General features: G+C 42.9%; 1 protein-coding gene across 1 annotated transcript in view; it reads right to left on the minus strand.

The window, feature by feature from the left end:
* Nucleotides 1-18,204: 18,204 nt before the first annotated feature.
* Nucleotides 18,205-25,130, minus strand: part of SDHAF3 (succinate dehydrogenase complex assembly factor 3) — an 87,931-nt gene continuing 81,005 nt past the window's right edge. The window contains exon 2 of the mRNA XM_045006486.1: nt 18,205-19,134. Within this exon, the coding sequence (XP_044862421.1) occupies nt 18,931-19,134 (204 nt within the window). The 3' untranslated portion in view covers nt 18,205-18,930. The remainder of the gene's footprint in view (nt 19,135-25,130) is intronic.

The following is a 25,130-nucleotide window of genomic DNA, read 5'->3' on the forward strand; positions in this document are numbered from 1 at the left end:
CAGGAGGCCAATTTGGTCCATTTCATTTTATATGCTAAAATATTCTTTCAAAGAAACCACTTAATAACAAGCTAAAATTTTGCTATTTCACAGGGCTCTTAGCCTGTTGAAAGCCAGTAAACGGAGTAGTTAGCTTTCTTAACAGCACTTGGAGATTTCAGTTCATTTTGTTAAGGTCAACATCTCAAAAGATATGAAAGAGAAGACTCACCTTTGCCAGGAGTTGTATGTTTCAAATTGAGTTTTCCAATTGACTATACCTTAAAATCATTACAGATAAGAACACAGACTTGTTTCTGTGTTTTACAGCGTTTCCATAACAAGCTGACAAATGCTGAACAACGAGGGTCATTTTATGAAATTTGCTAATTTCTGAATTGCAGAAGTGGAAATTCACTGTGGTAAATCATCAACTAATATGCAAAAATAAATACAGTAAAAGCTGTGTTATCCAGCTCTGTGCCAACTGGATAGCTCTATAAACCAGCATTTCTAATCTTCATAGAAAGTCTGATTTATAGTCCAGTTGGTATGGGGCCAGCAGACTCCCTATCTGGCTCCGCATGGCTTCCCGGAAGCGGCGACATGTCCCCTGCTGCTCCAAGGCAGAGGAACGGCCATGAGGGATTTGGAGTGAGGGAGGGGGTGGAGGGCTGGGGCCTGGGCCACAGGAGGAGGTGAGAGGCATGGGCTATAGGGAGAGTTTGGGTGCAAGAGGGGGTTCAGGATGCTGGATCTGGAGGGCACTCACCTCAGGCAGCTCCCTGCAAGCGGCAACCTGTCTGTGCTGTTCTTAGGTGGAAGCGTGGCTAGGGGGCTCTGCATGCTGCCTCTGCCTGCAGGCGCCACCCCTGCAGCTCCCATTGGCCAGAAATGGTGGAGCCATCCTCCATGAACTTATCTAATTCTTCTTTGAACCCAGTTATACATGTGGTCATCACAACATCCTGGGGAAATGTGTTGCACAGATTAATTGTGCATTGTGTTAAAAAAGTAATTCCTCTTGTTTGTATTAAACCTTTTATCTATTAACTTCATTGGGTGACCCCTGGTTTTTGTATTATGAGTAGGACTGTCAAACGGTTAAAAAAAATTAATAGCGTAGTTAAAAAAATTAATCACGATTAATCACACTGTTAAACAGTAATAAAATACCATTTATTTAAATATTTTCTACATTTTCAAAAATTTTGATTTTACTTACAACACAGAATTCAAAGTGTACAGTGCTCACTTTATATTTATTTTTATTACAAATATTTGCACTGTAAAAAACAAAAGTAATAGTATTTTTCAATTCACCTAATACAAGTACTGTAGTTTAATCTTTTTACCATGAAAGTGCAACTTACAAATGTAGATTTTTTGTTACATAACTGCACTCAAAACCAAAACTATGTAAAACTTTATAGCCTACAAGTCCACTCAGTCCTACTTCTTGTTCAGTCAATTGCTCAGACAAACAAGTTTGTTAACATTTGCAGGAGATAATGCTACCCACTTCTTGTTTACAATGTCACCTGAAAGCGAGAACAGGTGTTCACATGGCACTGTTGTAGCCAGTGTTGCAAGATATTTATGTGACAGATGCAGTAAAGATTCATATGTCCCTTCATGCTTCAACCACCATTCCAGAGGACATGCATCCATGCTGATAACGGGCTCTGCTTGATAACCATCCAAAGCAGTGCGGACTGACATGTGCATTCTCATCATCTGAGTCAGATGTCAGCAGCAGAAGGTTGATTTTCTTTTTTGGTAGTTCGGGTTCTGTAGTTTCTGCATCAGAGTGTTGCTCTTTTAAGACTTCTGACAGCATGCTCCACACCTCATTAGTAGTTCCGCAATTTCATATTTGAGTTCCTTCAGAACTCTTGGGTGAATACCATCTGGTCTGGGTGACTTATCACTGTTTAATTTATCAGTTTGTTCCCAAACCTCTTCTTTTGACACATCATGGGACAGTATTTCAAATTTGTCACCTGAAAAGAATAGCTCTGATGTGGGTATCTCCTCCACATCCTCTGCATTTAAATGGGCTTCTTGAAATGCCTGACATTCACCAGCAACCTGAACTATTCAAGGCTAGAAAATTAAACTGTAATTCTCAGTTGCTTAGCAGCTGAATTATAGGATCTCCAATACCAGTTTCAGTGCACACCTGCATACTAGAACAGTGCACACCTGCATATCATTTTATAAATGGCTTTTCACATGACACTTGTGATGGTGACAGAAACACTCAAATAAAATTCAGTTCCGCTGAGGATGAAAAAAACAAACAGTGCCAATTTAACTGTATAAAATAGCCATATTCAGTCCCAATGACAAAGACTTGAAACTGCACATCTATTAGTACCTTTCTAAGTCCTGATCCAAAGCCCACTGAACTCAATGGGATCGTTTCCATCAACTCCAGCAGTTTTTGGATCGAGCCCATAATGCCTTCTTTTAACTACTGTAGATGGATACAGAGGTGACGCATGGGGGGGCCATGCTGCATCATGTGCCTCCCCAAGATTTGTTGCTTGAGTTGTACTGAACATGCTCAGTAATGCTGCTGAAGCCGGGCTGCCCTCACTCTGCACCCCCACTCTGGATGGATACATTTAATTGTAGAAATATTTTCACTTTCCGACCAAGGAAAACCTATATATGAAAACACCTAAGCAACACCACAGTGGAACTTCAATTTGAAAATGTTCAAATAATTGATAATACAGCTGGTGAAAAATGTTTTACATTGTCTGTGGAAAAAAATCAAGACACTTCCTAACTTTTGTTTGAAATTTTTTGCTGAACTTTTTAGACTTTAAATTCAATGAAAAAGAGGTTTCTTTCCTTACAGTCTCTGGAGTTGGAGATGCATTCATCCCCACAGATCTCACCATAGATGTGTGTAACCCATGTGTGCATGCCTGGAATCTTAACCAGCAGCATCCACTGGAGCTGCACAAATGGCCTTAGCCACCCCAACCCAGCACTCAGTTCCTTCGTTCACACAGACATTCAGATGTAAAGGGGCGGTTCCTCTCCATATCCATGGGGAAGGAGGATGGGTTGTGGGAGCTGTGTGGACAAAGGCATCTTGAACTCCAGTTACTCTAGGGTAAGGATCCTGTCTCTCTTCTTGGAGCATTTTTCCCACATGGATCCCACTGTAGGTGATTGACTCAAGGAGGTGAGTGATGGGAGTCCTATCTAAATAACTGTAAGACATCCTTGCCAAATAGGGCATTTGATCTAGAATGGAGTAGTGATTGGTAAATGTCTGAGCAGAACTCAAAGTGGCTGCCCTACAAATCTCAGAAACAGGGATTCACCTAGAACAAGGTACAGACATTGCCTGAGTCCTAGAAGAGTATGCCTTAACTTGAAAGGGGCAGAGTGGTTTGTTCAATACATTAGAGACCTTAATAGAATCTGAAACCTACTTCAAGAGCCTTTCCCTTGGATTTTTCACCAGCTAATATAAGCTTGGGAGACTTTTCGGAAATGTTTTGGCCTAGAAAGGTAAAAGAGCAGGGCTCTAAGAACTTCAAGTTTATGAAGCTGAGTGTCCATCGGAGAGCCTTGAAGCTTGGGAGCAGAAAAATACCCTGGGAAATATATGAATTAATTTAAATTAAAATCCAAAAAATTCAAAATTTCCGGAGCAGCCCAAGAGTAACTCTGTCCTTATGGAATACAGTTATGGAGGGCCCGCCATCAAAACCTGTATCTCATTCTGCAAGTTGAAATGATAGCCCCGGGGTCGGCAACTTCTGCACGCGGCTCACCAGGGTAAGCACCCTGGCGGGCCGGGCCAGTTTGTTTACCTGCCGTGTCGGCAGGTTCGGCGGATCGCGGCTCCCACTGGCCGCGGTTCGCCATCCCAGGCTAATGGGGGTGGCGGGAAGTGCCACGGCCGAGGGACGTGCTGGCTGTGGCTTCCCATCACCCCCATTGGCCAGGGATGGCGAACCGCGGCCAGTGGGAACCGCGATCCACCGAACCTGCCGACGCAGCAGGTAAACAAACTGGCCTGGCGAGCCGTGTGCCAGAGGTTGCCAACCCCTGTGATAGCCACTAAAAATGCTGTTTTGATAGAAAGGATATAATTAACAGGTTCCAGGGCTGGTGTAACCACTAGGCGAACTAGGTGGCCACATAGGCACCAAGATTTGGGGACACCAAAAAGCGGTGTCCAGCATCATGGGAGTCAGCTGAGCGGGGCAGGGCAGGGAGTGACGTCTCCATAACAAATCCTCCCCCGCAGTGAAAGGCGCCGCACAGGATGGTCAGTGGAAGCCTGTGGTGGAGCAAGGAGGAGACAGCTGGCCGGGTGCGGCGACAAGCACGGCCGAGGGACGGAGCCATTGGGGGAGGCAGGACGTGGTCCTGACCTCAGGCGAGCTTCGCCCTCCAATGCGCTGCGCCTGGGGAGGGGAAAGGGCTGGCGCGGGTGCTGCTTCCAAACACTGACACCCCCCAGTGGCACTGTGCCAATGTGGGGAGCTGGCCCTGATCCCCAGGGAGATCCTCACCTGCTCCCTGGGAGACCCCGGCTCTGCCCTCCTTGCCCCTGGGTCCCCCCAGAGAGCGAAGTACTCAGAACCTGGGAACGTTTAGAGACCCTGTGAGCTGGGGGCATTCTCAGCCTCTTCCTTGCTCTTAGGTTCCCCCAGGCCAGTTGTGATCATTTCTTCTGACCCCCTTGTATTAATTCTAATGAACAATGCCACATTATGCAGTATTCATTTTTGAAAGCTTATAATAAGCGATGCTCCAGGGGAGGAGAAGAAGGGGGGGGCACAAGGTGGAAGTTTCGCCTAGGCCGCAAAATATCCTTGCACCGGCCCTGACAGGTTCAAAAGGATGGACCATTAAGGACAGGAGCATTGCAGTCAACTCACTGGTAGGAAAGGCTTTAACTGATGGAAATATATGAGTCATCCTTTTGAAATCTGGAAACAATAGAGTGGGGAACAAATGACCCTTCACCTACAGATTATACACAAGAGATAGCAACCAAATGCACTCTAATAGAACTGATTGAGTGTGTGACAGACAATAAGTAGTCCAAGAAAACTTGAGATAGAAGGCTCTAAGGGTTGAAGTGCTTCCATTTAGTTTTGTGTGTCAGTCCTTTAGAGGCATTTCTGCTTTGAATCCAACTGCTGCCGAACAGCTTCTGTCAACAAAGATTAATCAGCTGATTGCCACATTCTCAGATGTAGAAACATTGGGTTTGTATGAAGCACCAGACCTTGGATCTGTGAAATGTTGTCTGGAAGGTTTGAAGTGGAAGAAGTGGGCGGATTAAGAAATGAATCAGAACCAAAACTGATTTGCCCAGGCTGGAGATATTGTTATTACCCAGACCTTATCCTGACTAATCTTCCTGACAATGCTAGGAGTTAGCGGAATAAGGGCAGGGGGAGAAGACATATAGCAGCTTTTCCCCCCAAGAATCAGAAACATATCCACTAGAGTGCATCTGAATTCACTATTCCCTGGGACCAAAATATGGAACACCTCATGTTAATATTGGTAGCAAATAGTCTACAGAGGGAATCCCAGCCCCACATCTCTGGAATACTTGACCTAGAACCAATTTATTTACTTCCCTTTCCAAGTTATTTACAGCCCTTCCTACTGAGGTAATCCATCAAATTGTTCCCTGCCCTAGCAAATGAAGGGCTATCAGGTTGATTTGATGAAGAATGCACCATTCTCAGCTGGGGTGACTGGCCAGGGTTATCAGGGCTGGTAGGCTTCATGCGCTGCAGCAGAGAGTCTGGTAGTCTTGGGGTCCCTAGCCTGGGACAATCTTCATGGCAGGCTGCCCTGGAACTGTGGATCCCAGAACCCATGATTGCCAGCAGCCTGCTAGGAAACCAGCCATTTTCTGATGAACCAGTATTTTCCAATGAAACTAAGTACCATTGGAAAATTTCCAACCACCTCTATTTATAGCTACACAAGCAGTAACACTAACAAATTAACTATCCTAAAACTATCTAATTCAGTTCAGTCTACAGGGGTGTGAACATCAGCACACATCAAAGTACTGTGCTATAACTTCCCTGTGTGGACACAGCAGGTGCAAACTAAGGGTACGTCTTCACTACCCTCCGGATCGGCGGGTAGCAATCGATTTCTTGGAGTTCGATATATCGTGTCTCATCTAGACACAAAATATCGAACCCTGAACGCGCTCCCGTTGACTCCGGGACTCCACCGGAGCGAGTGGCGGGAGCGGAGTCGATGGGGGAGCCGCGGACGTCGATCCCGCGCCGTGAGGACGGGTAAGTAATTCGAGCTAAGGAACTTCGACTTCAGCTACGCTATTCACATAGCTGAAGTTGCGTACCTTAGATCGACCCCCCCCCTAGTGTAGACTAGGCCTAAAAGATTCCTGTTTGAAGAGGACTATGCCTGCAGCGTGCACATCATGGCAGTCACAATGCAGCACTTTGGTGCACACTGCTATTTTCAACCTCATAATCTGAACTTTGGGGCAGTATAGAAGAGCCCTAAAAAAACTACAGGGAAGCAGCTGGACACTGTAGCTCTGTCTCACTGCCACAGGCAGTAAGAAGGAACTGAGTGGAAGTTGGGGTTGCTACATCCTTTATGCCCTCAGGAAAGGGGAGCATGACGGCATGCAGGGCACTGCTGGCTAAAAGATTCCAAGTTCACACATCTGGGCTGCACACACCTACAGTTGGATCCACGTGGACAAATGCTCAACATGTTTTAGTTTCACACTGAAAAAAATATTCATTCCCTCCCCCTTTCCTCATTTTTTTTTCCAGGAGAGAAAGGAAAAAAGGAAAAAAGGAAGCATGAAGAAAAATCATTCACAAAAATTTTAGTCAAAAAGTCATTTTTAATCAAAAAAATGTTTAAATGAAAAAAAAATGACCATTTCTAATTGATATTGTTTTCCATCTAGTACTGCACCCATTATTTCTTTTGCAATGTTTAATAGCTCTTCCATATAATGTACATAAAAACAAAGCTTTTTTAGCAGCTTGTTCTGGAAGCCAACACTATGAATCTAGCACTGTGGCATGAAAAGACAGTAAATTTTAACAGAGCTCAGCCCTTAACGTATATTACCCCTGGAAGGGTCCACAAAACAGCCCACTGACCACAACAGATGTTAGTTACTTTTCAGCATGAAGACATTTAGACTTTACTTACCTGCCAAAATTGTATTTTGGGCACATTGAGTGGGAGAGTTTGTCACATCTCTGAGGGATCTGTCATTTCAAGACTCATTAGATGAGAACCTTGATCTGTTATTCTGCCTCTGACAGCCTCAGTAAATGTGCAGCTAAATACCATTTCTTGTAGAACAAGGGAATTACTCAGATTTATACATAATTCTATTGACTGTGGTTTAATCATGAAAAGGGGGGGTTAGACTGCAACTTGTTTGCAAAGGAAAAACAAGAAAGGTTTGAAGTAAATAATTATTTTCTAAATAATTGTTTTCTACACAGATAAATACAAGTATATGCAAATAAAATCATTGTTTTTGATGTAAATCCCCTGAATTATTTTTATCCAAGAGTAAAGAACTCACATTCTAATGTTTTAGCTTTTCTTAGGTTTGTATTATTGTACTTGGCAATTATACCATAAAAGCAACTGAAATGCCTCCAAATTATTATACCTAACCATTATGCTTTTATCTATTGCCTAAACTAGGGGAAAGGTATGTTTTGCTATATATATTCTGCTAGAACATTCAATTACAGCATATATTTTGAGGTTTTAAGCAATTGCTACAGGCAGACATTGCTTGTGAAATTGATTATGATGAATGTGAATTAGAGCCAGCTGATTTGTGCTTCCATTCACAAATGGCATAATGACATACCATGGACTATGTAAATTTAAAATAATCAGTGAAAAGATATGATATTGATAGTGTACAGAGGTGACAGATTTTATAATTATGAAAGAGACAAAAGTCAACATAAATTCTGGCTTCAATGGCACAGAACTTAAGACATCTTCCTAACTCAAGCCTTCCCGCTTCCAACACACAATTTTCAAGTCTTTCTCAATGCCCGAAGTAGAAGCATAGTTGTCAGTTTTCTCTTAGCAGTTCAGATACTTTTCTGATTGTTCATTCAGTCTTGTTTGATCGGTTCTCTACCTCCCATACCCCACTTCCTGTCAGAACTCTGTCTTTGACACATCTTTCCATCTACACCCTCTTTCTAGATGATCTATGTGCTTGCACACTGTAACAGCATACACCTATGTGGTCTGGCTCCAGACTTGTTGCTGCCTCAGTTTCCCCCTCACACATATTGGTTCACTCAGCCCTCAGCATGGTCAGGTCACTGAGGTGACTTGGCCCTCTCTCTAAGACACAAGTCCAATCCCTTCCAAGGTGCAAACAAGCACAAAACCAAAAGAGTCTTCAGCCCCACTTTTAGGCTGGGCACAGCCCTCCCTTCCCAAAGGTCTGTCCTATCATTGCCATCTTCAGGCACGGGCCTTTTTTCTGACAGAACCCTCACACAACCAGGCCATATCAAAATCTTGTTTCTTCCTCTCCTTGTTTCCAAGATCATCCCTTTTCTCTGTCCACAGTGTTAAAACTCTCATCCAGGTCCTTTCTCCCATCTGGGTGCCTATAACCTTATCCTCTACAGCCTTTCTTGTCCCACCTCACCCAAAAGTTCCATTCTAAACACTCCTGTAAAGATCATCTTCCACGCCCAATGTTCTAATTGTGTCAACAATGCCAGGCTTGATCACTGATTTGGCCTCTTCTCTCCCACAAGCACCTCCAAGCTTCATCCTCACTGCGCAGCCACTACTCTGTCTTCCTTTTCATTCTTTCACGACCACTCCTACCACTATGCCTATAGTAAATTGCCAACTGATAATAACTAGGCAAGTACCCATCAGGAGTTATGGTTATTATTCTATGGTTTATTTATGCATTTTTAAATTACCTACACCATGTTACTGCTACCATCAACTTCCCTACATGACTCCCTGCCTCTGTTTGTTTACACTCCCTTTCTGAATCTTGATTTAATCTAGATTGTAAACTCTGCAGAGCAGGGATTGTCAGCACCTAGCCCAATGGGTCCCCAATCTGACTGGAGCTTCTGGGCACTGCGGTAATACAAATAATAATGATAGAATACATAATGTTGTCTTTTAACAGATGACATTACAGGCTTTGTTTAAAAATGGTACAAGAGCCCAATGCTATTGATGCAAGAATCCATGGGAACTGCATCCTGTTCAAATAGAACTGAATACTTGTTCACATCCAATGTGTATTTTATATTGATAAGAGCCAAGCCATTAAGTTCATTAACTGTCCCAAAGTTTGGGGGTGCTTAGAAACAAAGTTTTGGTTCAGGCCATTACCATAATAACAAACAGATGTTCTTGTACAATGCTTAGAAGACTCAAACTGCTTCATGAATAATGATTTGTATTTAAGTACCAGCCCTGTACAAGGCACAAATATATAGTCTTTGCTCTCAAGAGTTCCATGTTTAATAATACTGAACATAAGTATTTCAATCGATTGTCTTCATGTTGCATTAAAGTCATAAGTTGACTGACTCCCTCTAAATATTTCCCTTAGTTATAAAAAGACAAAAGGAGTGTTCTAGATTTGATTTCCTCTACTCAGGGTGATGCTAATAGCCATAAATGGTATGTACTGTTAGGGCTAGTCTACACTTACCGTCCGGGTCGACGCGGTGAGTTCGACTTCTCGGAGTTCGAACTATCGCGTCTGATCTAGACGCGATAGTTCGAACTCCGGAAGTGCCGCGGTCGACTCCGGTACTCCACCACTGCAAACGGCGGTGGCGGAGTCGACCTTGGAGCCACGGAGTTTGACCCCGCCGCGTCTGGACGGGTGAGTAGTTCGAATTAGGGTACTTTGAATTCAGCTACGCTATTCACGTAGCTGAATTTGCGTACCCTAATTCGAACCCCCTTTTTAGTGTAGACCAGGCCTTACTCAGCATGTTCATACTACTAATTAAATTAGGGAAATTTCCCCAAAGCATATTCTTGGAGCCTCCTGAAAAAGCACAGGAATATATTTTCTCAAAAATAAGAAGGGGAAAATGTCCCAGGAATTGAAAGTACTTACCAGCTAAAAAAGAGAGACACATCCAAAAGCATTCAATTAAAATGGCTGCTTCTAGGGGAGCAGCAGCTTCTTTCTAGCAAATTTAAAGAACCAGTCTCTCTTCCCCTCCCCCCAGCAAAATGCATGTTGGGGGGAAATTCCAATAAAAGGGTAGCACTCAATTAGGAAAAGTCACTAAGGGCTAAGTAACTTTCAAGGAAGCTGGGTTATGTACTGCTGTGTTGTGCATCAAGATGAGCTAATCAAAAAATCTAGTTACAGGTGAGTTGTTAATTGTGGGTCTTATTTGCTTTTATTGTATCTTTTCCCCTATTCCCTGGGTACTTATCTATTTAGACTGTAGTTTAAGCTGGAGCCATGGGCCAGACAGGCCTGAAGGAAGGGGGAGCAGCAAAGGGGGGTTACCTGCTGGTTTCCTTGCTGGAGAGCTGGAGCCTGAGGAGCTGTGAGAGAGCTGGGGGAGTGAAAGTTGATCCCCTGGCAAGAATGCTCCTAGCACAGAGGTGGTGGGAGATCCCCACAAGGAAAAGCTGGGGTGATAGTCCTGGCAGAGGGACAGAGGTGTGGGAGAAGACAGTACAGTGAGCTGGGTTTTACAGACGATATGTACTGGGAGGTGGGGGTGGAATTGGATTATATTTGAGGACTTTTGTTATGGACTATGTCTTGTTAATGGACTAAATGCTAAGCTGATATGGCATTAGTGGGGACCCATGAGGGAAACTGAGGTGAGGAGCTACAGTAGGGCTGCCCCTGGGGGCCCCTGGAAAGAGGTCATGCATTTACAGACTATATTTGTGTTTACCTCTCCATTTTCCATTTCTAGTGATTAACAACACCCACTTACTCAGACCTTTGATCAGCTCCTCATAAAGCCACATTTTCTGCTGTTTGTTGTCTTTTTCCCCCCTCCTTTGCTCCAGTGAAAGGGTAGTTTGTGCTCTAATTATGCATCTTTTTGGAATCTCCAACCTCCTTCTACACTAGGGGATTTTAATACTTCCTCAGTTGGACCTTACTCACCAGATTTCTTAATCTTCCAAAATCTGCAGTGTGAAATCTAATATCTGGGCACTCTATGCTCTCTGAGTCCAGTCTTTATTGTGCAGAATTCAAGTAGCCTCAGGTAGTTCCCAAGATTCTCATATACTCTGTTCCTCTCGATAATAGTAGATCCAATATTGCTTTTCCTCTAATCGAGACTTAACATTTTAGATCATTACCTGCATGCTACATAATTTTGAAGACTTTTGGATGCACGTTTGGCCATATTTGTTACCCAACACAAGGTAGTTTAGAATCCTCCATCAGTAGTGTATCCTGTACTTCTAAGGAACCCGATAGATGCATTCCTTAACAACTTTCTTACTCTCTTTCAGTGCTGGTGGGCTGTAGCAGATTCCCACTGTCCCTTATCTTTCATTCATTGTATTACAAACCAAAGCATTTCACCACCTCACTGTTTGTTGCTGGATCTGTAGCTAGTTGTTTTTTAAGGACTCAGTAGGACTATTCATGTATGGGAAGTTAAGCACCTGCAGTGTTAGTAGGATTGGAGCAAAACTTGTTCGTTATGACCAATAGTCTTATAAAGCTTATAATGTGTTGAGATTTTTCCATCAATACTAGATTTTTGTGAAATGTGTAGGTAAAGAATATTGTTTTACTTCCAAGCTGATAATAAAATAATATGGGGGGGAGGATAGCTCAGTGGCTTGAGCATTGGCCTGCTGAGCCCAGGGTTGTGAGTTCAATCCTTTAGGGGGCCACTTGGGGATCTGGCACAAAAATCAATACTTGGTCCTGCTAGTGAAGGCAGGGGGCTGGACTTGATGACCTTTCAAGGTCCCTTCTAGTTCTAAGAGATTGGTATATCTCCAATTTATTATTATTTTATTATTAAAAACTCTGCACTGAAAAAATTGAACTTCAGGGACAAAATTAAACTTGAGGCCTTGCATTTTTTTTTAAAAAGGGGGTGGTTTTTGTTTTTTTTAAATACAGATTAATCTTATCCTCAATTTACCTTAAGTTTCAGGTCCAGTGTCCATTTAAATATTTTAATATAGATATTTACATACCAAATCACTCTATTACCCAGTTTGTCTACAAGACATATGTGTGACTAACTCCGCCACCAAATATTTTTATATGACTAAAGATTTACTCTACTAGCTATTTAAGAGTCAGATTGGTTTCATTTTATGTACTGACAAAGGAAGCTGCATTTAACTAGTCTTAGAATAACAGTTTTTCACATTCAAATATTAATGTTCTAGAGGCAGAAATATAAAATGTTGGGTGATGACTTGGCTTGAAACTATAAAAACAAGGTTTTACAAGTGAGGTTATTTAAAGAGGCTTTCCCATGAAAGCACACATTGTTCCCCATTAAAACTTGAAGTAGACTTATTACAGAAATTTACCACATTTACTGTAAATCCAATTTAAATTTGATAAGTTTAGGAACTGTATTCAAAGGTCTGAACTGGAGTTTGAGTAAAAAAAAAATCTAAAGATTTTTTGAATGGACCATGTCGTCCTATGTGTTTACATCATAACACGAGGTCCTGATACTAGCTGGGCCTTTGGGTGGTACCAAGAGCAGCAAAGGCATGCTGCCAGGACATGCTGCACAGCAATCAAAAGCACCCCTTGTACCCAATCTAGGGATTGATCCTTGAATGGTGATAAACAGCCTGCAACTCCTATTGAGGGTTTCAGGAGCTGGGAGATACAGGGTACTCCCTAAACCTCTCAGAATTAGCTCTCAGAACAGTAACTTAGGCCTGGTCTACACTAGGACTTTAATTCGAATTTAGCAGCGTTAATTCGAATTAACCGTGCACCCGTCCATACCATGAAGCCATTTAGTTCGACTTAGAGGGCTCTTTAGTTCGAATTCGGTACTCCACCCCGACGAGGGGAGTAGCGCTAAATTCGACATGGCTATGTCGAATTAGGCTAGGTGTGGATGCAAATCGAACTTACTAGCTCCGGGAGCTATCCCACAGTGCACCATTCTGTTGACGCTCTGGACAGCAGTCCAAGCTTGGATTCTCTGACCAGCCACACAGGAAACGACCCGGGAAAATTTGAATTCCTTTTCCTGTCTGAGCACTTTGAATCTCATGTCCTGGTTGGACATCGGGGCGAGCTCAGCAGCACCTGCAACGATGCAGAGCTCTCCAGCAGAGGAGTCCATGCAATCCCAGAATAGAAAGAGGTCCCCAGCATGGACAGACCATGAAGTCCTGGATCTGATCGCTGTGTGGGGCGATGAGTCTGTGCTTTCGGAGCTGCGCTCCAACAAACGGAATGCAAAGACCTACGAGAAGGTCTCTAAAGCCATGGCACTCAGAGGATACAGCCGGGATACAACGCAGTGCCGCGTGAAAATCAAGGACCTGAGACAAGGCTACTAAAAAGTCAGAGCGGCAAACGGACGCTCCGGAGCACAGCCCCAGACCTGCCGCTTCTACGAGGCACTGCATGCCATTCTAGGTGGGTCTGCCACCACTGCTCCACCAGTGACCGTGGACTCTGAGGATGGGATAGTGTTGGATAGTGTCGAGGGGCAGTTCCTCGGCGATGGGGTTTGTGGAGGACGACGCAGGCGACAGCGCTTACAATACCGCTTTCCCCGACAGCCAGGATCTCTTCATCACCCTCACAGAGATCCCCTACCAACCCTCCCCGGCCATTAACCAGGACTCAGAATCAGGGGAAGGATCAGTCGGTAAGTGCTATAAACATGGAAACATTTATTTTTTAAAAAACAGGAATAGAAAATATGTAAAAACTATATAAAACCTTTTGCTTAAAAAACTATATAAAGAGAAGGTCCACACAGATAGGGATGGAACAGAAATCCTCCTGGGACAGTTCCACGAAGCTCTCAGAGAGCAGCTCGAAAAGTCTCCGCAGGAGGTTCCTGGGGAGAGGTGCCTTATTTGGTGCTCTGTGGAAGCACACTCTTCCGCGCCAGGCCATCCTAATGTACAGCGGAATCATTGCCTCCACCAGCATTGCAGCGTACGGTCCTGGTCTGTGCAGGGATTCGAGCAGCATCCGCTCTCGCTCTCTCCGAGTGACCTGCCTCAGGCTAATCTCGTTCGGCGACTGCTGCATCTAATTAGGGCAATTAGTGTACTGTTACTATTGTGAATCCTTGACTTTTACTTTGCATAGCAATGACCTTCGCTTAACAGCCACGTGTTGGAGGCCACAGAGGAAAAGCATACAGTGATCTTTCCCGTGCACAGCCGCGAGGGGCTGGAACAGGGTCAGACTTTATGCTTTCCAGATTGCCTTCAGCGGGAGGGCACAACTATCCATTAACTGTTAAGCAGCCTATAGTGTAGTGCTTACCAGGCCTGGCTGCTACACGGATTCAGCTGTACCGCCCCGCTTGTCCGATCTCCTGTGCAAGACCGCAGCCAATGAAAGCGTATTCCGAAATCTTGAACTTGTCCTGAGAGCTCGTGAGACTAGGTGCCCTGTATGGTCTTGTTCACAGAAACTGACTAGACTGTGTTCAGTGTTCGCAAACATGTATCTTTTCAAGGAAATCACTTCCTTTTTCCCATCACACAGCTGCGGCTCTTTCACGAACTGCCCCGGCATCCCCCTCACAGAGGCTGGCGCAGATTAGGCGGCGAAAGAAAAAGACTAGGGACGACATGTTCTTGGAACTGATGGCTTGCTCCAGAGCCGAGGCATCCGAGCAGAGACAGTGGAGGGAGACCCTATGTCAGCACCAGCGCTCACACAGCGAACGGGAGGACAGGTGGCGGCAGGAAGACCAGCAGGCGACTCAAACGCTGCTTGGGCTAATGAGGGAGCAAACGGACACGCTCCGGCGCCTTGTAGATGTTCTGCAGGACCGCAGGCAGGAGCAGAGAGCCCCCCTGAACTGTATCTGCAACCGCCTTCCCCCGCCACAAAGTCCTGTCCCCCCCTCACCCAAAATCACAACAAGGAGGGGCGCTAGGGGCCGTGAAAACTGTCACTCCACCCCAGCAGAGCGCTCATGTACCAAACAGCTCTCATTCCCTAAAGTGTGAGAAGTGCTTCCCTTCCTGGATCACCCAGTCCCAAATCCAAGTTTCATCCCCCCACTGTGTAGTTGAGTATTAAAAGTAGTTTGTTGTTATTCACTGTTTCTGTCACGTTTTCCTTGTCAGAAGACTTTGTGTGAAGGGGGGGAAGGGTTTTTTAATTGCATAGGACAGCCTCCATTACCAGGGTACAGACTTGGGGGCAGGATCAACAGCAGGACACACACAGACTGCAGTCACTAGGCACTAGGGTCATTCTGGGAGGTGAATGCTGCCCCGGGTCAGTCTGTGAGGTGTATGCTGCCCCAGGGTCCTAGCGCCTGACATCCACAAATGGCAAGGCAGGCTGCCCTTACCATGCCCTTCCCCCCTAGCCACGAGCCTCTCCGATGCCCTGAGCCCCAGCAAGAGCCCTCATCCACGGACACATACTCACCCTTCCCACACACCCCTCACCCCTTCCTACGCCCCAACCCCCAGTCCAGAGCCTGCATCCAAACTCCGTCCCAAAGACGGCACCCCTCACCCCTTCCTGCAAACCCACCCCTTCCTGCACACCCACCTGCAACCGTCCTCCCCCCAGAGACCGCTGTAGGAGCAGGAGCCTGTCATTCCTCTAGTGTAGAAGCGGTCTGGACATCAGTGCACACCGTACCCACCACAGTCCTCGTCCATGTTTCAACCCTTGAACAGGAATTCATAATTAAAGAAAACTTTATTAATAATCAGTGTTCCATTAAAGTTATTTTAAAACGTGTGTTGGAAGGGGGGAAACCTGGAGAACGGGGTATGTAACCGCAGATCGAAGTCAACAGTCACTGAAACAGGCTCAGGTTCAGCTTCTCTGTAAATCAACTGGAGAGTCATAGGTTACCCTGCTCTCCGAGGAACCTATCTTTCAAAGCCTCCCGGATGCACAGCGCTTCCCGCTGGGATCTTCTATCGGCACGGCTGTCTGGCTGAGCGTAATCAGCAGCCAGGCGATTGGCCTCAACCTCCCATCCAGCCATAAAGGTCTCGCCCTTGCTCTCACAGAGATTGTGGAGCACACAGCAAGCAGCAATAACAACGGGGGTATTTTTTTCGCTGAGGTCCGAGCGAGTCAGTAAGCTCTGCCATCTCCCCTTCAGACGTCCGAAAGCACACTCCACCAACATTCTGCACTTGCTCAGCCGGTAGTTGAAGAGTTCCTTCTCACTGTCCAAGGCGCCTGTATAGGGCTTCATGAGCCAGGGCATTAGCGGGTAGGCTGGGTCCCCGAGGATCACTGTAGGCATCTGCACATCCCCAACCATTATTTTGTGGTCCGGGAAGAAACTACCTGCCTGGAGGCGTTTAAACAGACCAGAGTTCCTGAACACACGCGCGTCATGAACCTTGCCCGGCCACCCCACGTAGATGTTGGTAAAACGTCCCCTATGGTCCACCAGTGCTTGCAGCACCATAGAAAAGTAGCCCTTTCAGTTAATGTACTCGCTGGCCTGGTGGGCCGGTCCCAGGATAGGGATGTGAGTCCCATCTATAGCCCCACCGCAGTTTGGGAATCCCATCACGCCGAAGCCATCTATGACGACCTGGACGTTTCCCAGGGTCACTACCTTTGAGAACAGTTGCTCAATGATTGCGTGGGCTACTTGAATCACAGCAAGCCCTATGGTAGATTTGCCCACGCCAAAGTGGTTCGCTACTGACCAGTAGCTGTCTGGCGTTGCAAGTTTCCAGAGGGCTATGGCCACTCGCTTCTGCACAGTCAGGGCTGCTCGCATCCGGGTGTCCTGGCGCTTCAGGGCAGGGGACAGCAAGTCACAGAGTTCAAGGAAAGTGCCCTTACGCATCCTGAAGTTCCGCAGCCACTGTGATTCATCCCAGACCTGCAGCACTATGCGGTCCCACCAGTCCGTGCTTGTTTCCCGGGCCCAGAATCGCCGTTCCACACCATGAACTTGACCCATTGCCACCATGATCTCCACTGCGCGGCGTACCCTGCTTTGTGAGAGGTCTGCGCCTCTCTGTGACTTCCTGTCCTCACCACGCTGACGGAGCCTCCTCGCCCGATTTCTCAGCAGCTGACTGTGGAAGAGGTGGACGATAAGGTGCGAGGAGTTGACAACAGCCATAAGTGCAGCGATGATCGCAGCGGGCTCCATGCTCGCAGTGCTGTGGCGTCCGAGCTGTAACCGACCAGAGAAGGGCGCGAACAGATTTCCCGCCGGCGCTTTCACGGAGAGAGGGCAGGAGTGACGGTTCAATGATGACAGTTACCCAAAACCACCCTCGACACATTTTTCCCCCTAGCATGCATTGGGGGGAAATCCCAGGATTCCAATGGGCAGCGGGGAGTGCGGGAACTGTGGGATAGCTTCCCACAGTGCACCGCTTCCAAAGTCGACACTGGCCCCGTTACTGTGGACTCACACAGTCGAACTAGTGTATTTAGTGTGGATACACAACTTTGACTTCATAAGGTCGATTCCACAAATTCGAATTAAGTTGATTCGAAATAGTCTTGTAGTGTAGACGTACCCTTAGGCAAACACAGCATTTTGCTACAGCTTGAGATATCTGTAAATGTAATTCCTTGTCAAAGCTGCTGTCCCTAAAGAGGAAAGAAATTGTTATCTTGAACACTCAGGTAGCAGTCAGTGGAAGATCCAAAAGTAGAACAACATGAGCAATAATTATAAATATAGGTTTAAAATACTGAAGAGAAAATTGCCTTTGAGTGCGTAGGTTGTGCATTTTGAAGAGATGAGAGGCATTTTTTTTTACAAAACTCTGTACATCATACATCACAATGATCTGAGCATTACAATAGGCACACACTGTATTGCAGAATGCAGTGCTTTGTTTCCATTAAAGCTTGTCTAATCTATTTCTAATACTTATAAAATACAATGAAAGGGGGGTCATTCCTGTTATTGGATTCTGTATAAAAGCAGAATAGAGGATGATACTGAGCCTTTAAGCTTCTTTATATTTTAATTGTATAACAATGACTCAGTGTATGCATTTCTACTAAAGAATTATTTTATTGCTGAATTAATAAGACAATTTAGCTGTAAAATAGCAGGATTTCAGGGATAAGGAAGGGAATCATACTTTGATAGATTCTAGGGATCTAACTGAAAAACAGATTATTTTGCTCTTAAGACTGTGGTTTTAAGCAGGGTGAATTTTAGAATAAAAAATGTATTTTGTTTAAAGGAAAATTCCACAATAAAACTTATGAAGAAAACTAGCATTCAAATGAAAGAACAACACATCTTTGTAAGCATGGTTTACTTCTTTGCAATGCAATAAACCCAAATCAGTAGCACACATTCCTTCTTTGTACAGTAGTTGCTGAATCCCCATAAAAAAATTACTGTTGATTGCATCCTTTCCATTATTAGAGGAAAAAGTGGATGATATACAAATAATGACTTGGCTTGAAATCAAGACCTACCAGGTGCTTAAATCCAATTCTAGCATAAAACTTTCCATTTTGAAAACATGACAATTACCAAAATCTTAAAATAAAGCACATTTTCTAAAATGCAAAGTACAAGTGTTTGTTATAATTTACATAACTTGGGACCATAAAGTAATTCTAACATCACTGCATAAGGAAACAGATACATCAGGTTAAAACACACAATTTACCACATCATCAGCTTTCATTATTCTTCATCATAATGTTCTACTCGAATTGAAAAAGGAAGCTCTATAAAATGCTTTTTAAGTGCATTTAAAAATCTAGTTCTTGTATTCAGAATCATCAGAAATATTAAATTGCTTATTAGGTTTAGTGGCTTCTTGCATCAATTCCTGCAGCTGTCCAATCTGTTCATTATGGAAGTCGTTAAGTTTCTCCTCTGTGAGGGGGGTTCCAAAGCAAGTCTTTTTTCTTGAGTTTTGTCTGTCTTGGTTAGCTTGCTGCCACAGCATTTCTGCATAGATCTAGTACAGAAAGGGAGGGGGAAAGTCAAAGAAAGATGACACAAGTAAGATTTATGTTGATTGACTCTGCTAATATGTACAAAGTGTACAGTCCTTTTACCATGCATCCTTCGCAAAACAAAATGATGTAATGGGCATCTTCACTAAGAATGAAAACTTATTAAAATATATATATCAAAATTCCAATATCTTTTGATAACTTTACAGTTCTGCTTAAAAAAAATCTGCATCAGCTCTCTACCACTTTATTTGCATATTTTGTCTAGTCATGCATCTCCATTGTCCAATAGTATATTTAATTTTAGATGCTATGTTTTTATAGACTTTATTGAGCAAAAGTATCAACAGAATTCACTTTGCACATTGGTGTGATTGGACTGATACTACTTCCCTGCAAATACACACTAGAATACTGCAAGACACTCATGGGGCTAGCCTTGAAAATTACTGAATAATTCAACCGCTAATCTATAACATTGCTCTCTGATTGCTTAGTAGCATGCTGACAATATTCTGTGCTCCAAAGCCTGAGCTAACTATTGGCTAGTCACATGCTTCCTGGTAAAATCAGATTTTGATCCATAAAACCCTACCTAATTTGGAATACTCTGTCTCTAATCCCAATTTGGAAAAGTGCTTAAGACCATGCCTGAGCCCTATTGACCCAAGACATGTTTAAGTGTTTTACTGAACAAGAATGTTTTCCTGAATTGGGGCTGATGTGTCTTCCTCACCTGGGGGTGCTTATCTATAATGCATTTTTTAAATGCATCTCTCCAGCACTCAAAGCATATGTACAAATAATTTTAAAAATGCATACAAGATTTCCAGTTGGTCTCATGCTGACATTGGTTATCATTCCCCCCAACCCTCTAATGGGAGTTTTTCCATTGACTTCAGTGAGGTTTTTGATCAGGTCTCATATACATTATAATAATTCTATAAGTGTCACAAGCTAGGAAAGTGAAAAGTTATAAACAAAGCAATTTTTCAAAAAGAGAATCCTGTGGCATTCAGAAAGAGGTCAGAAAACTAACAGAAGGAAATACCATATTATGAATTGGCAATGACTATGTGAAAGGCACTGATAGGGTGGAATGGTTCTCATAGAGCTAAAGGTCAGCAGGGACCATCAGGATCATCTAGTTTGACCTCCTGCACATTGCAGGCCACAGAACCTCACTCACCCTCTCCTGTAATAGACCCCTAATCTCTGGCTGAGTAACTGAAGTCCTCAAATCGTGGTTTAAAGACGTCAAGTTACAGAGAATTCTGCATTTACACCAGTTTTAACTCTCTTCGCAAGGTCCAAGGTTCTACTTGCTTGAAATGGTGAAGATATTCTCATGGGAAAAGATTTATTTGGTGGATAGACATTCTAAATGCTTATCAGTTACTTAGATGACTGCTTATGGCACCGATATCTGAGTTCAACTTTTCCTTTACACAGAGCTTTTGCCTTTTACCTTGTTTTACCTTTCAGCATTAAATAATTGCCATGGATAGCAATAGTCTACTAGGAAAGTACATGGGAGTGGTAATGAACATTACTACTATTTTTTATGCTAATTGCATTTTGATATAGTTATCTAAACTTAAAATATGACCCTACTTAATTATTTTTACAACACTAATATCTCCAAATTCAAGATCATCACAATAGGGAATCTCACCACCCAAGGTCCTAGCTTTGTCAATTACTAAAAGATTTATTACGATTATATTATATTCTTTCATTTTTTTAAATTTAAATCCTACAGCTTAGCCCACAATTACACATCTATCCAGGGAGCCCGACCTACGGATAGCATTTTCTTTATTGGGCAGGAGAGAAGAAATTAAACGTAACCAAAAATCTTATTAAAAGAAACCCCCAAAAGTATGCACACTAGAAAAATAAGTATCTCACTATGCAAAGATTCAAATTTTAAGGTGAGAGAGAATCATTAAGTTGTTTAGTTTGATATTTGGTATAACACAGGCCACAGAATTTTACCCAGCTACCCTTGCATTGAGCCTAATAACTTGTGTTTGACTAAACCAGGGGTTGGCAACCTTTGGCACGTGGCTCATCAGGGTAATACACTGGCAGACCATGAGACATTTTGTTTATGTTGACTGTCCGCAGGCACGGCCTCCCACAGCTCCCAGGGGCTGCAGTTCACCATTCCCAGCCAATGGGAGCTGTGGGAAGCGGTGTGGGCCACAGGGATGTGCTGGTCGCTGCTTCCTGCAGCTCCCATTGGCCGGGAACGGCGAACTGCAGCCACTGGGAGCTATGCCTGCCAATAATCAACGTAAACAAAATATCTCACGGCCTGTAGGCGGATTACCCTGATTGGCCGTGGGCCAAAGGTTGCTGACACCTGGACTAAGACATATCTTTCAGAAAGGCATCCAAGTTTTGATATGAAGACTACAAGAGATGGAGAACCCACCACTTCCTTAGGTGGCATGTTCCAATGATTAATCACCTTCACTGCTAAAATTTGTGCTTGATTGCTCATTTGAATTTTGTCTGGCTTTAACTTTGAGCCATGAGTTCTTGGTACACAATTGCCTGCAAAAGCAGGGGACTGGACTCAATGAACCAGGAGGTCCCGTCAAATCTTATGTTATGCTGTTCTCCACTAGACTGAGCAGGAGCCTTTAGTATCCAGTATTTTCTCCCCCTGAAAGTATTCATACACTGTCATCAAGCCACCTCTCCAATCTTCTTTTTGATAAGCTCAAAAGTTTGATCTTTTAAATCTCTCATTATATGGCATCTTCTTCAGCCCTTGGATCATTTTTGTGGCTCTCCTCTATACCATCTCCAATTTTTCAACACCATTTTAACTATTACAAAATGTATTAAATCCATAAGCTTACACTGCATCTTTCTAAGTCACAATAGCCTTATACTAATAGGTGCAATGAAGAATGTTGACATATCATTTCCCTTGCCGAAGTAGAATGCTTATGACTTTTTCTACCCTAATCATTCATAACATGTTTAACTTTAAAAGCATGCTACTGGCTAAATGTTGCATTCCAACACTAACAGTCTAGGCTACAATAAATGCTCCTTTTCAGCATATGCTTAGGACAATTCTTAGCTGCTGCTGCTTTTTAAAATTGCATTGCTAAAAGTAGGGCGTATTTAGGTATAGCACTATATTTCTCACAATTTTTACCAAATTCTCATTATTAACGTTTGTATTACTGACATTCAATTGTTAATCTTTGAAGCAAAGTATTTATTTTTAGAGGGCTGCCATGCCAGCTGTCTGCAGAGGGCTGGGGCGGCGCACGCACACACACACGCGCACACACACACACACACACACACACAGCCAAACATCTAACCACACTGATAAAAGTGTGCAAAAAAAATAAAAATACCTGGAGAAAAGATAAAAAATACCTTGGAAAAAAGATTTAAAAAAAAAAAAGGATGTTACTCTCCACCCAATAGTCCAAACACTTGGTATAATACATATTAATGAAAATACAAGCCATAACAGTAGCTGCACTAATGGAAATGTGTTACTACATGAAACATCAAACCAAACAAGCCGAATTACAACACTGGGTTTAAAAAAAAAACCCCAGTTAGCTAGCAACACTGCCATAGTAATAAATAATAATTATAAGGAATAATCAAATGCTTATTCATGTTTTAAAAGCAAATGTTTGTACTTGTGCAATTTGTAAGGACTGTTGAACATCTGTATACCTGAATACTCTGTAAGGTGTGTTGAACCAAATGTGTCCTATAAAAATGTTTACGGTACAAACATATACACATATGCGTATTATTATAATCCTGACCAAAACCCATCTCATCAACTAAGTATAAAGGCCTCCTCATGTCACTCATAGGTTATCAAAGCACAACTCTACACCCCACACCTCAGTCATGGTCCTGGGCCTAACATTCCCAGGTCCACTATAAGGAACTAAAAACAATTAAAATCTGTCCATCAGTCGTACAAGGGAATGTGCAAATGAAGGGACAGATGGGGCATATATGTGTGAATGGAAAAGTAAGATGGCCACATTACAGTGTTTAGCCCACTAGGCTAGCTTCCGTCCATGCATTATGCATTTACAAAAACAATGGATAAATATTCTCCCCATAAAAAGACAAAAAGCGGGGGAATGTAGTAGGAAGAGAGCTTGAGACATAAGGCCTTGTAGCAGAGGCCTGGTATGAGGCAGAATCTGGCAAAAACAGGCTGATATTGCAAAAATACACATTCCTAAGAAGTGCTAGTCACAGAGTAGTCACGTAAATACATCTCAGTATCAAGTAGTCCCAAAACATCCCCATATCAAGGATGGTACAAACACATTCCCCAGGGATAACAGGAACACACTGACCCCTCCTAAAAGATACGGCCAGGATAACAGTACGTAATAAAAATGTTTTGATCAAACCAACATGTACAAGGTGATGGGTACTAACTAGGGCTCTCAAGTGATTAATTGCACTGTTAATACCGTAATAGAATACCATTTACTGAAATATTTTTGGATGTTTTCTACATTTTCAAATCTATTGATTTCAATTGCAACACAATACAAAGTGTGCAGTGCTCACTTAATATTTATTTTTTTATTACAAGTATTTGCACTGTAAAAAAATAAAATAGTATTTTTAGGGCTGTTGATTAATCACAGTTAACTCATGTGATTAACTCAATTTTTTTAATCACAGTTAATTTAATTAAACATTTTGGATGTTCTACATTTTAAAATATATTGATTTTTATTACAACACAGAATACAACGTATACAGTACTCATTTTATATTATTTTTATTTAAAATATTTGCATTGTAAAGATGATAAACAAAAGAAATCATTTTTCAATTCACCTCATACAAGTACTGTAGTGCAATCTCTTTATTGTGAAAGTGTAACTTATAAATATAGATTTTTTTTGTTACATAACTGCATTCAAAACCAAAACAATGTAAAACTTTAGAGCCTACAAGTTCACTCAGTCCTACTTCTTGTTCAACTAATTGCTAAGACAAACAAGTTTGTTTACATTTACGGGAGATACTGCTGCCTGCTTCTTATTTACAAATGTTACCTGAAAGTGAGAACAGGAGTTCGCATGGCACTATTGTAGCCAGCATTGCAAGGTATTTACATGCTAGATATGCTAAACATTCATATGCCCATTCATGCTTCGGCCAACATTCTGCAGGACATGCTTCCATGCTGATGATGCTCATTTAAAAAAATAATTACCGGTACATTTGACTGAACTCCTTGAAGGAGAATTCTATGTCTCCTGTTCTGTTTTACCTGCATTCTGCTATACATTTTATGTTATAGCAGTCTCGGATGATGACTTAGTACATGTTCCTTTTAAGAACACTTTCACAGCAAATTTGACAAAACGCAAAGAAGGTACCAATGTAAGATTTCTAAAATAGCTACAGCACTTGACCCAAGGTTTAAGAATCTGAAGTGTCATCCAAAATCTGAAAGACAGGATGTGGAGCATGCTTTCAGAAGTCTTAAAAGAGCAACATTCCGATGCGGAAACTACAGAACCCGAACCATCAAAAAAGAAAATCAACCTTCTGCTGGTGGCATCTGACTCAGATGGTGAAAATGAACATGTGTCAGTCAGCTCTGATTTTGCATAGTTATCAAGCAGAATCCATCATCAGCATGGATGCATGTCCTCTGGAATTGTGGTTGAAGCATGTAGGGCATATGAAGGTTAAGCGTATCTGGCCTGTAAGTATTTGTGACGCTGGCTATAACAGTGCCATGTGAACACCTGTTCTCACTTTCAGGTTACATTGTAAACAAGAAGCAGGCAGCATTATCTCCTGCTGAAGTAGGACTGAGTGGACTTCTGGGCACTTAAGTTTTACATTGTTTTATTTTTGAATACAGTTGGGTTTTGTACATAATTCTACATTTGTACATTCAACTTTCATGGAAAAGAGATTGCACTCCAGTACTTGTATTAGGTGAATTGAAAAATAC

The sequence above is a fragment of the Mauremys mutica genome, chromosome 2 (genome assembly GCF_020497125.1).
Source record: "Mauremys mutica isolate MM-2020 ecotype Southern chromosome 2, ASM2049712v1, whole genome shotgun sequence".
NCBI lineage: Eukaryota > Metazoa > Chordata > Testudines > Geoemydidae > Mauremys > Mauremys mutica.